Source organism: Lygodium microphyllum, chromosome 8 (genome assembly GCF_053477565.2).
Source record: "Lygodium microphyllum isolate KBCC chromosome 8, Lygodium_microphyllum_v1.1.10, whole genome shotgun sequence".
NCBI lineage: Eukaryota > Viridiplantae > Streptophyta > Polypodiopsida > Schizaeales > Lygodiaceae > Lygodium > Lygodium microphyllum.
Window position 1 is genome coordinate 81,901,472 of NC_141142.1, and position 13,133 is coordinate 81,914,604.

The 13,133-nt window shown below is 39.2% G+C and overlaps 1 protein-coding gene across 3 annotated transcripts in view; it reads right to left on the reverse strand.

Moving 5' to 3' along the window:
- The window catches only part of LOC148032500 (uncharacterized), a 108,840-nt gene extending 98,773 nt beyond the window's left edge, over positions 1 to 10,067 (reverse strand). For 2 of the 3 annotated variants that reach the window (XM_087684111.1, XM_087684112.1), the window contains exons 1-6: positions 9,119 to 10,067; positions 8,914 to 9,029; positions 8,734 to 8,773; positions 8,409 to 8,621; positions 8,137 to 8,213; positions 7,432 to 7,914 (exon numbers count right to left, since the gene is read on the reverse strand). In XM_087684111.1, coding sequence (XP_087540237.1) covers positions 7,462 to 7,914; positions 8,137 to 8,213; positions 8,409 to 8,621; positions 8,734 to 8,773; positions 8,914 to 9,029; positions 9,119 to 9,662 — 1,443 coding nt within the window. In that variant the 5' untranslated portion in view covers positions 9,663 to 10,067 and the 3' untranslated portion in view covers positions 7,432 to 7,461. The remainder of the gene's footprint in view (positions 1 to 7,431; positions 7,915 to 8,136; positions 8,214 to 8,408; positions 8,622 to 8,733; positions 8,774 to 8,913; positions 9,030 to 9,118) is intronic. The other variant, XM_087684110.1, reaches the window with a different exon arrangement.
- Positions 10,068 to 13,133: the final 3,066 nt, after the last annotated feature.

The following is a 13,133-nucleotide window of genomic DNA, read 5'->3' on the forward strand; positions in this document are numbered from 1 at the left end:
CAAATGTCATTGAGTGTGGATTGTATGAAAATGGTGCATGGCATGTAGACACTGATCATGGTTGGCAAATGAGGGCTGCAAATAATTCTTCAAGGGAGCTCTATGTTGCATGTCCTAATGTAAAAGTGATGGTTGGTGATGTATAGGAAGAGCAACACTTCTTTGTGCAAGATAATTCCTCATATGCAGTGATTTTGGGACAGCCCTATATTACAAGTGTGCGTATGGAAACAAAGGTGTTTGATGATGGTTCTTCTTATGCAAGAGTCAGAAGCAAGGATGGGAGAAAAGCAGTCCAATTTCTTACTATTTATGTTAATCATCCTAGAAATTGGGATACGCTTCAAGAGTCTCCTTTGGTTCCAAATGCAAGGGAATTCAAAGACCTAGATTTTCATTAAGCACTACTGTAATATGGGGCTACAGTAGTGATGTTCAGAGGGTGTACTCGCCTCTTGATGAAATGAAGCATGTATTTACTATTGGTAATTCTCAGTTTACAACAAATAGTTCATGTTGGTTTAAGCCTATGGAAGCTATGTGCAGGGCTGAACGCATATATATGAAACAGGCTACTAAGGAACTGAGAATATTGGGACTGTTAGTTGAAAATAAAGGCATTTCAAGCATGTTTTATGGGCTGAATATTAATAACACTATGGTTGAAATTTCGGCAAGTATACACGCAAAAAATGAGGCTGAAAATAGAGTGTTGTCAGTATGTTCTTTGGACATGTATGATATTATAGCATTGTTTGCTCAATAGGAAGGATTACAATGGGTTGAAGCACTTGTGGAGACAAAGTATAAGACAGTTGATAAAAAGGCGAAACCAATTTCTTTGCCACTTCCACTAGAGAGTGAGGGTATGTATGAAAAACTGTCAAGGAAGCCAAGCTTACGGGATCCTAATGATATAGGTCATCAATTTACATCTGAAACATTACACGAATTGAAAGTTTGTGGAGAAGGGTTTCTTTTGCCTATGAGAGAGACTATTTTATGCAGATGTTGGCTAGACATGGAAAGGCATTTGCATTTCAGCCAAGTGAATATAGGTTGTGTGGATCCAAATATTGTCTCTCCTATGGTCATATTTACGGTGCCACATGTACCATGGAACTTGAGGCCTATTCCAATGCCTAAAGCTTACTTGCCAAAGCTGATGGATTTACTAAATGAAAAGATTTGCATGAAGATCTTGGAGCCTTCTTTAGCCCCGTACTCAAATCGTTGATTTATTGTGCCCAAAAAGAATGGGGCTTTGAGATTTATTCAAGACATGCAGCCGGTCAATAAAGTAACCATATGAAATCTAGGTGTAGGTCCTATGGTTGATGAATTTGTAGAGGCTTTTTCAGATAGAGCAATCTATTCTTTGGGTGATCTTTACTTGGGTTATGACCAATTTTAGCTTTCAATTGAAAGCAGGGATATCACAACCATGAAGACTCCCTTGGGATTAGTACAGATGTGTACTCTCCCATAGGGAGTAACAAACTCAATGGCACACATGACAAATGCTATGAATAGGGTACTCATGGATTTTATATCGCAATTCACTATGCCCTTCTTGGATGACGTTCCAATCAAAGCGTGTGCAATGGATGAAAAGAATAAAGAGATGGATGCACATGGATGCAAACAGTTTGTTGCAGACCATGTTGTGGATTGTGAGAGGATTTTGACATGTCTAGAAGAGGTACATTTGACTCTTTCTGGACAAAAGTCTCTCTTTGGAGTTGAAGAGGTTTAGATTGTTGGGCATATGTGTGGGCCTTATGGGCGAAGGCCATCACTAGCAAAAATAGATGGGATTGATAAAATGCAAGATGTATGTATGAATGTATCAGAGGTGCATAGATTGTTGGGTGCATGTGTATTTTATTTGATATGGATTCCTCACTTTGCACATGTAGCCGATGCTCTTTATCAGCTTCTAAGGAAAGGTCAGAAATTTCATTGGGAAACAAAGTATCAGAAAGCAATGAAGAAATTGAAGAAACTCTTAAAATCTGCTCCTACATTGAGAAAGACTAAATATTCACATGGAAAGACTATCATTATTACTATTGATACAAGCCCAATCGGGATTGGATGGGCAATTGGGAAAGATGATGAGGAAGGGCAAAGATATGCAATTCGCTTTGGTGCTAAAGTATTGACTGAACGATAGAGAAGGTATCCACATGTTAAAAGAGAATTATGGGAAATTGTGATAGCCCTTAAATGTGACAAAAAGTATTTTATGGGTGCTCATGTAGTCATTGAGACCGATTGTTTGCCGGTATTGGGTATGATTACTAGTTGTGCTACTCCAGACATTGCTATGCTCCGGTGGATTGCATGCATCAAATCTTTGAATCCTGAATTTCAGCATATTGCAAGAAGACATAACCCAGTGGCAAGCATGTTATCTCTAGTATGTTATGAGAATGAAGATGGGATGATGGATGAGGAGGAAGAATATGACTTTCTTATGGCTGAAAATGATGTTGCAAGAGTGAATTTAGCAATGCAAGGTGTTGCTACAGCATTAACAGAAGCTTGGACAACAAAGAGGAGACACTTTTGATGTTTTGTATCTTGTGTAGAAGTGTTTGTGGAAGACAAATATACAGGAGAGTGGCTGAGAATTGGTCAATACCTCAATACATTAACAAAGAGAGATGAATGGTCAAATGAGGGGTTTAAGAAAATCAAGAGGAAAGCATATGGATTTTTCTTAAAAGATGGATACTTATGGAAACATGCTAAAATTAAATAGGGTATGCCATTGCGAGTTTTGGGTGACATAGCTTCATAAGTAAAAGTAATGCAAGAATTTCATGAAAACTTGTGGGCTGGTCATAGAGGTGTTTCGAGTACTTTTACAAAGATCAAAGAAAGATATTGGTGGCAGGATATGTATAAGGATGTTGCTCACTTTGTGGAAACATGTACGACATGTCAAATGTATTCATCTGTGAGACATCGGGATGGATTGCAACCCACATATGCATTGTCTCTTCATTTTAAGTGGGTGGTGGATTTGGTCACAATGCCTACAGGTCTTTGGCAAATGAGGTATCTTGTGCTTGCTCATGAAGACTTGACTAATCAAGTGGAAGGAAAAGCTTACATACTAAGACAACAAATGTTGTGTGTACTTTTCTCTTAGAAGAGATCTTTTGTCGGTATGGCTGTGTGGGAAAAATTACAGCGGATACGAGTGAGTTGGATGCAAATGAAGCTCATGATTTGTTGTAAGACAGGTGTTTGATAATGCTACTTATGCATTAATTGAGCTAGATAGGACAGCCATCAAACTTTCGGTAGCAGGGAAAAGAATCAAATTATTCAAAAGGCAAGAATCTACTACCTATGAGTTGCCAGACTTTGAAGAAAATAGTGGTCATGATACAGGGCTAGCCAGGAAGATATGGAAGATGAAGAAGCAAAGGATATGGTTGTAGAGGATGAGGAGGACTCAGAATCTGGTAACAACTAGGATTTTGGCACATACCGGAGGATGTGCAGGTTCAGAGGGGGTGGATGTCGTGATATTATGAGGACACAGTGTGAAAAAGTATGGAATGCATCATCATCCGATTTCTTTATTGATCTAAAGAGTCAATGTGATATGAGCCATTAGTACTTTTGTGAGTTGCATGGATTATCCAAAAAATACTAGATTTTTTTATAATTTTATCCTATTTTTGTTTTTTTTTTGTAAAAATCAGAAAAGCTAGAAAAAGCTTCTAGATTAGGATGGCATGCAAGAAGCTAGTTTCTTTTTCAACCAATTAGGGGATTTTCACAAGAGGGATAGATTGACGAAATCGCATGCATCGCAATTGCTATAAATAGGCTGAAAACTGTAGATTGAACTGAAAGAAGAAGAAGAAGTAATCTAGGAGATCTGTGATCAAGCATCTTGGAACTTTACCCCCCTTTTGGAGCCAACAGAGTCATCAGATTTGGGTTCCGAGTAACAGAGAAGGAACTGTAATTTTGATGCACATTTTGTTCTACAAAGAAGCTCCAGGAGATCTAATGCCTAGAGATTGTTTCTGAGTGGTGTGAAGATTTCAGGTTCTTTCAATACATATTGATTCAATTCATTGTGACTTGTCTTTGTAGTGTTTACCACATGTATTCTCTATCTTCTCTTCCATCTCCTATCTCTACTTCCTTCTACTTCTGATCCCTGGTGGATTCGACCTTTCGACAAAAACCCCTCAAAAAATGCACCATGGATACTCCAATAGCATGCACTCCACTAGATGTGCCTTGGTAAGAAAGCACCTTGAAGAAGAAGTCCAAATGCTATAAGCCCTCTCTCAAAGCAAAGTAGTCAAGCTAGCCACCTTATACCTCTTGCAACTACACAAGCTCCATGGATAGCTCACTATGGCACCAAGATTCCTCCACTAGAGCATCAACATGCCCTTCAAATACCCTCATGTGAGACTACCTGAACACATCATATCACTCATCTCGGCATGAACTTTGCAGTGGATACACCAGTCCAAGGTTTGGATGGCCAGATGATGGAAACATGACACCACACATCAAATCAACCAATAACAAAAGAGCATTAGCAAGCCTTGTCCCCACTCTCACACTAGCTTCTTCTAGTTAGGAGCATGTGAGGCCCTGCACTATTATGAGGCTATTACTAGAGTCAAGGATAACTATCCACTCAAACCATCGGTAAGCCTTGAGCAAACCAAGATTATGTGGACATGCATGTGGTCTCGTGTTCTACCAAGCACGACCATGATATCCACAACACGAAGTAGCAGCATGTCTTTCGTATCTTCCTTCTCTTCAAATGTGACGCTACACCACACAATTCCATCCCTTCATCTTCATGTGCATGACCACCACTTTGCTGCATCATGACGGAAGTAGAGATTCTACCTAAGGCTGGAGCAATCCAACATCTTATATGAAAAGCATGAGTGTGAACAACAAAGAAAATATCTCAACTGATAAAATAGGAACGAACTGATCTACAAATGTATCAAAAGACATGAGTATGCAAAGGACTAGCCATTAAACATCATTAAATGATTGCGCATGATCCAACCCTTTAGCGTATGTGTCATAATTGCAAGCGGCCATTAGTAGCACGGTAGTGGAAGCATGATCATTAGGTATGGAAAACGCAAGTCAATGTAAGAGCAAAATAGACTAGTAGATCACGGGTCATCATGCACTTGGGAAACCCAAGCAAAAGTGAACTTGGTGTTGGGGGATAGAGCTCACAGCACTATTGACAAATTGGTAATGCAACACTAGACACTTCAAAGATAGCCTATTATACAACACTAGTGGTGGAAGCCAATGCAAGTCAAATGTGGCAAGCAACACCTCACTGGAGTAATAGTAGGATAGGCACATTTGTAGACATATAAGTCAATGGCACATCAATCCATTCAAATAGAAAGTGTATAGGTAAACAAACTGTCACCACTTCCACCACGCACAAAGATGTCAATGTCAACAATCCCACCTACATTAAGAGTTAGCCAATGCAACACTTAAACGACCGTGAGCAAGTCAAATCAACACCTAGCCAAGGCAATGAAGAATAATAGCCAGCATGCCAATCACAAAATGCAATTAGACCAATCCAACATATGCAACCAACAATCACACACACAACCAGTCCCACATCTAGGCCAATGATAAGAATTCCTTCAAGCAAGCCTAAAGATCTAATACCATGTTAGATGAACAAAACCCACACCAGAATAATGAAAGACAAAAGATCGATGAAAAAGACAATGCACAAGATGTAACCCAGGAATAGGAATCCATTGTGACAAGAGTACAATGGTTGAGTGCCAACTCCCACACTCCACAAGCTCTCTCCACGCCAAGAATCTACAAGTACCTAAATGATAATAGACTGTGGCCACAATCCATCCTTTTATAGACAAAAATAAAGGATTTGTCCTACTACAAAATAGGCTAGTCAATCACCAAATAAAGAGTAAAGAGAGTGCCCATAAATTAGCTACAGGTGCCCATGAATTTGTAATATGACCACTTCTAATAGGAATCATATATAAAGTTCTTTTCACTTGTATTAGAAGTCCCCCTATTTGCATTGTTTTATTCCATGCACATTAGAACATGTTTTTTTTTAGTAAGAGCAATTTCTTATTTGGTATTGCATTCTCTATTTTGGTAAATCTCTTATCTTTGAGATATTTTCAATGAAGATAAAAAATATATGTGCAACATGTCTCGATGCCTCTTGATGGCTATACAATGGAGATTATTGTGTTTTAGAGTATTTTGGTATTGTTTACAAAACCATCAATAAAAATAGTCAATAAGTGTTAGCTTAAAGATCACTTTTTACGATTTTTAGCTTTTCTAATATTATTCTATTAATGAAAGAAGCTAATACTGGTATAAGCTACTCATACTCATTCCAAAGAGAATATTTTATAAACATTGATTCAAGAATAGTCTCTTTTTTTCTAGTCATATCCATTATTTAAAAGTTATTGTTGCTTTTCCTAGACCTACCACTCTTCCAAAAATTGGAGGACCATAATATTCTTCGAAAATTATATGCTAAATAGCACTAGAGTTTCCTCCTAATATGTCATGCATGCTTTTTACTTGCACTAGGTTATGTGATAGTAGTACTAGTTTTGTACAAATTCATGGTTGGATGTAAAATCGATCAAGATTGAAATTGTGCGAAAAGAAGTAGCCGTATGATTCATAAGAAATAGGGAAATTCAAAACCTAGAAAGGAGGGTGAAATACATTTCTTAGCAACCAAACCTTTAAACTTATAACACAATAATGTGTGATGTTTCAAACTTCCAAATGTGTATGTAATAAATAAGGTAACATGCTAAATCAATTATCTACTTATGGTGTCTATATTTAGTAGTTAACCTCTTTTTCCAATACACTTAACCAAGTGTGTGTAAGAATGGTCAAAGTCATCATCTCTCCAAACAATGTTGCTAAAGATTAGCATATGTACTCCTCAGGAAAGTTTTTCCTTTTTCAAATCAAGAGGTCTCTTTAGAGGGTAAAAAATCTTCCCTACAAGCCTTGTTAAGCTTTGTAATGAGATTGATCGGCCTTCTACTTTGTCAAAGATATGTTATTAAAAGAGAGTGTCATGTAAGATGGAGTAACTTTGAGTGTCATTGGAATAGATATGTATATTCTGTCGATTAATGTAATGGAAAATAGTTTTATACTTGGGCTTCTAGGTTCACAACTATAGGATATACCAATGGGTCGAGTAAATTTTGACCTAAGTATTGTGTTTGGATCAACTGAGAAGTTAGGATGAAAGGATTCAATATTCTCACTAGTATTGTAATCATAGACTTGTTGAAGCATCCTAATATGAACCTAATATGTGATCAAAGAATAGAGTACAAGAGTGGCAATGAGTAACCATACCTTGGTTTAAGGTCGATTGTGTCGCAAGATCTAATGGAAGTCGTTTTCTTTAACGTGAGAAGTCCTCCATAAAAAAGGTACACATTCAAGATCTCTCTGGCCTTTGCTATGTTGTTGTTGATGAATCATTTCATCATGGTTGTTGATAACTTCATCAATTGATGCATTTTGCTCCTTGATGATTGTTGAGAAATCTTGGGAATGAATTAGTTTTTGATCTGGCATTAGAGTTTGTCGATGAAGAAGCCTTGAATAATTTGTTTTGCAAGGAAGATAGTTGTGGTTAAGTTGTTGGAGCGTGATGTCCTCAAATGAGGATGGTGCAATTCTTGGTTGACCTTGTTGTGGATTAGAAGTTTTGGAGGTTGATGGTGCAACGCCTCCGAACAATAACAAATGTGGTCTTAATACTTGGCGATGTAGAGGTAGTACTTGGTGAGCCAAAGAATTGGTGACATTCCTTGCAGTGTATAGTCTAAACTTCTGCACTCACAAAAGAGAAAATTTTGTTCATGATTGTATTGTTATTAACTAACTAACAACATTGGGGTCAACTAACTCATTCATGTAAACTACAACTATCAAATGTCTAGTTGACTAGTAGTAGGTATAACATTGAGGTCTAGTAGCAATGTTTTGGAGAAACTCTCAATGTACAAACAATTTTTGCTCTAGAAGCATTCTACTCTAGATTGTAAAGCATACCTGAAGATGGCTCTTCACTTCATCATTGGTCAAGCCTTCAACGTTCATGAGCTCTCGTATTTGCTTTGGGGTGGCTACTGCATTTTCATGAAGGTCAAGCATATGAGGAGGCCTAATTACCTATGCAATTGATTGGCCATAGTTTTTTTGTATACATGCACATAAGATCAAGCAACATAAGGCTTAGCTAGGACAAATCCCTCTCAACTACTGGCAACCTATCAATGGGAATATAACACTAGTACGACTGATTGTAAGAGAAATATGCTCACGCTTGGGGCCTCCTAGCTGATGGAGGGCGTGCAGGAAGCACTGATGGAGCTCGGGAGACCAGCACCTTCTGGCTTTCCGGGGAGCTGGCAGCTGCTGTTGCACTGGCTGATGACTTATATTGGTGTCACTACTAGCTGACTTAGTAGTTCTTACATGCTGCTTCACGCCTTCTTGTGAATCGTTGCAACCTTGATCGTTATCACGGCAAGCGCCTGACGAGGTGAGTTACCCATGTCAAGTTTAACGACATTTCGGTATATTATTATGCTCCTGTGTCTCATTCACCCATTATATATATAAGCTAAATTTGTTTAGGGTCATTACCGTGGATCAGAGGCTGAGCTTCAAATTGCCTGTATAATCCCTGTCATACAAATGCAGTGTAATTAGAGCCCTTCTTCTGTGTGTCGTGTGACACTCTGTGTTTGCGTGTGTGTCTGTGTGTCTGTGTGTGTGTGACAGAAGAGAGTGCGCGCGCGCAAGAGAGAGAGAGAGATCAGATGCCTTGTCCGTAGATGAAGCTTGCATAGGGAAGGAATGTTTGTAATTATGAGATGCTGCTGCATGCAAACCATCGTACAATATCTGTCCAGCTAGCTTATGCTTCAAGGCTCGTATGGCTGCACGCAACGTAATATAGGTCAAACAACCTCTCTCCCTCTCTCTCTCTCTCTCTCTTTCTCTCTCTCTCTCAAGCCATTGAACGTACCCTCGTTGAGAAGGTGGATGCAGATGGGAAGCTGGTGTACTGGGAAAGAGGTAGTGATCTTGTGTCTCTCATGCTCAAGCGCCTGCAGGTACTGCTCGAGCTGGTGGAAATGAGGCGGGTCTCGGTCAATTATACCTGATCTTAAGCTGCCAGTGGAGCTGAGACGTCTGATCTGACCATGATGGCCTGCAGGAATGACATCATGAAGGTGCTGATGGGATTGAATATCGACGGTAGCTGCTGCGGAGACGTATAACAAACTGCTGCTGTTGCTGCAGCTGCTGCCGTTGCTTTCCCCTAGGAAATTATTCGCTCCCGCTGACGCCAGCTTGCTGCGACCTTGCTCCTGGCCACGTGGCTGGCAGAGGTTGGCGTCCTTGGTGGGAGGAGGCGGGGACGGCCTTCCCAAGGAGAGATCCGATCCGTCCACGTGGTGATGATGATGGGTATCGGGTGGAAGCGATCGGCCGCGGCTGCTGCCCCAGCACAGGCCGAGAAGATGCGTCGAGCCTGCAGGCGCAGCTGCTGCAGCATCATCGGACATTTTCTCTCTCTCTCTCTCTCTCTCTCTCCTCTCTTTAATCCACGCTCTTTTGCTTTATCGAAGTCACGCACACAGCAGCTGCAGTTGGAGACTTTGCGAAGAAGGAAGCACAAGAAGAAGAACCACCAGAGTCATCAACAAGAGCAGAGCAAGAGGGAGAAGACGACACTGCCAGTGAAGACGACGAGATCTTCCGCAGACAAAAGTATGATTCTTCTCAATGCCCATTTTTTTTAAGTGTATTTGGTTGATACGTGCGTATTGGAAACCTCACTTCCTGCCCTTTCGAAGATGCTCCTTGCGCCCATGTTATGTGTAACACACTCAAGGCTTACGCACCAGCAACAAGATCAGATCGTGCTGCCTCAAGCCGGCTAAAGCTCTCTCTTGGAACAAAGAGAGGCCGTGAGCCTTTCCGCTTTCTCGAAACCCCAAGCCCAAAACCTTTTGCATTTATTCTCCAAAAGCCAGCCTTCGCCGAATCGGGATTCGGCAGTATTCAATCAAAAAACCGAGGTCTTATGTAAAATTTTGGAAAGAAACCTTCCAAATCTAGAGAAGAAGGTTTAGGAACCTTCAAGCTCACAAACATTTAGTTATAAACATAGGAAATACATGTGATTTAATTTAAAAATCCCTCCAAATTTTGAGTTGAAGGTTGCTGTAAAAATGTTTTTCGTCAACATTACTCGATGAGTGTGGATTTTGAATCGAACTAGCTACCTATGTTTGCCATTTTTTCAACTAAAACTTTTGTGAAGTTCTAGCTTTTAAACCATCTTCTTTAAAAGCTTGAAGGTTTAACTGAAAATGTTGCAATTGATTTCACAATTAACATCTTTTTTTTTTAACATCTGATTGGGCTGGCTTCTTTAGAAAATGTAAATTGTTTGTGTAGCCTAATATAGCCCTAGGAGATTTACACTTTGCAACATTTGCTAGCCTATCACACCACAACCTTTTAGGCCATAGTGAGTTAAGAAAAACTTCCCAAATGTTGGAATGGTAGTAGCTAGTAGGCTCACAGTCTCTAGGCTTCAATTGTGACCATTGTACTATCGGAACAATTATGATAGTTGCAAAGCTCACAACCACTAAGTTATATGAGGCTTCAACTATAACCATCATACTTACCAATAATATCCTTGTCAAATGACTGTCTTTTCTTATTATGTCATACACTTCTAAAACACTTAAAGAACTATATCTAATCAACATTGCTCTCACTCTTACCAATAAAGGGGAAAAACTAAACAGTTTAAGAAATAAAGTGGTGCTCATCAAGCTTGAGTGAAACTCAAGTTCTACTCAATAGAACCTAGATCACATGTTGAGAAGATGAAGTTAGATATAGATTTTTCAACCCCTAAGATATTACCAAATTCTATTCTTGGAGCTCAAAAGAAGGTCATGCAACCTATATAACATAAAGAGCATCCATATGATATGAAATTTTCTCTATGTATCTTCGTTAACCTAGCCTCAATATGCATTCACGAGGCACTATCACAACTTTCAAGAATAGAGGAAGGAAATGTAGGAAAATGTAAAATCTCCATGCATCTACAAAAAAAACTACAAAGGTTGGGCATCTACAAAGGTGCCCAAACTAAATATCACTCTCTTTATTTCATGACCATCAAATATGGCTTTCATATTAAAGTGTGTCTTCAATTTTCGTAGACAAAGTTACATCAAATACTCAAGATTTTGGAGCTTATACTTTCCATTTTTTATTTGGATGAGTGTTTCTTAGACTTCATGTCTAAAAAACTCATTTTCTCATATATTTGTTGGGGCACCTTAATAAAATTGATTGTGATTAACCCTATTATGATAGGAGGGATGACAATGGATCATCATCATAATTATGGTTTTATTATCACTCATTGATGGTAAATGCATTAACAAGTACGCACGAGATAAAATGTGCACATGTTAAGGACGAGTAGCAAAATACTTAATTTAAGATTCTCCATGATTAATTATGAGAAGACGAGAGTTATTGTGGACACATAAAAGAGCATAGAGGTATGCATTACACAGGCTTATAAAGTAAACCCATATTTGTGAAAAAGAAACTAAGCCACCTCCAAGGAGACAATTAATTGGGAAAGCCTTGTAGTTATATGTATGTGTTTTTTGGGAGAGATAGTCCTATTGCGAGAGAGAGAGAGAAAGAGAGAGAGAGAGAGAGAGAGTTTGCATTGTTATTAAACCTATTTACAAACTCACAATGTGGGAATAATGCATCCACCAATGCTCAACATTTACGTATTGATTCTTATTGCTAGTATAGCCTCAACTAGTTAGTAAATCTTTGTATGTTGCTTAACACCATTCCACTTAAAATTTCATAATAATACATCCACTATACTTACTATTTACATATTGACTTGATACTAGCACACCTTTATTTACCTATTGCCTTGATACTAGCACACCTTTATCTAGTTAGTCCATCTTTATTTGTTGTTCAATACCAAAGAAAGCTCTCTATGCAAAATTTGGATTAAATAGCAATTTTGCCTTTACATGTTGCATTGAAAGGCAAGCCTATTTGTTTGATGCATGTTTGGAAACTCGTGTCCTTTGCAAGTTCGTAGAAGTGAATCATCCACATGAAAACATCCATATCATCTTGCATCATTTCTTGGGTCTATTAGGGAACCATTCACATTCACAATAGGGAATGAGTGACATCTATTGCTAGCAATGGCTCCAACATTTCTTGGGTCTCTTCCATGGGAAATGTTTCATATTCATGATAGGAAATGAATTATTTGCTAAAGCGCGAGAGCACGTAAGCTTGCAAGACAAGAGGAGCATGAGTGTTGGGCCCTTCCTTCTCGCAAATGTAGACATGTGATAAGTGTGTTCCCTCATTGTCCATGGCACATGCCAAATTCTTGGCATGCAAAGGGAAAATCTCAATTGATTAATGTAACTCGCCACTAGTAGAATTGAAATGATTACAAACGAAAACCTACCACTTGCCTAAAAGACGCTTTGGTGTAAAGATTCGACGCATATTTTCAATAACTTGAATAGAAAGGGAGGAGGAAAGCGCGTTTTGGATTGTCTATGGAAAGAAAAGGGCATGTTTGTTGTGCAATGTGACGCCAACACATTCCATTGGTCGTGACCTGATTATGGCCTAATCCATGGGATTAATGCTCCCTAAAGAGAAGCGCGGAGGAGGAGGACGAATAGGGATTATTAGAAGAGAGGATGAATAATGACCCATGCTGATATGGGCGTCATCGAATCCGCAGGGATTATTAGAAGAGAGGATGAATAATGACCCATGCTGATATGGGCGTCATCGAATCCGCAGGTAGTTATAGATGATCGGCATCGGCCAAGTAAATTAAGCAGCAGGATATGTGCAATCATGCGGCGATGCAGGCCATCATACAGAGCTGCCGCCTGGCGCAGCCTTGAGCTGATATTGCTGGCATCAGCAGCTAC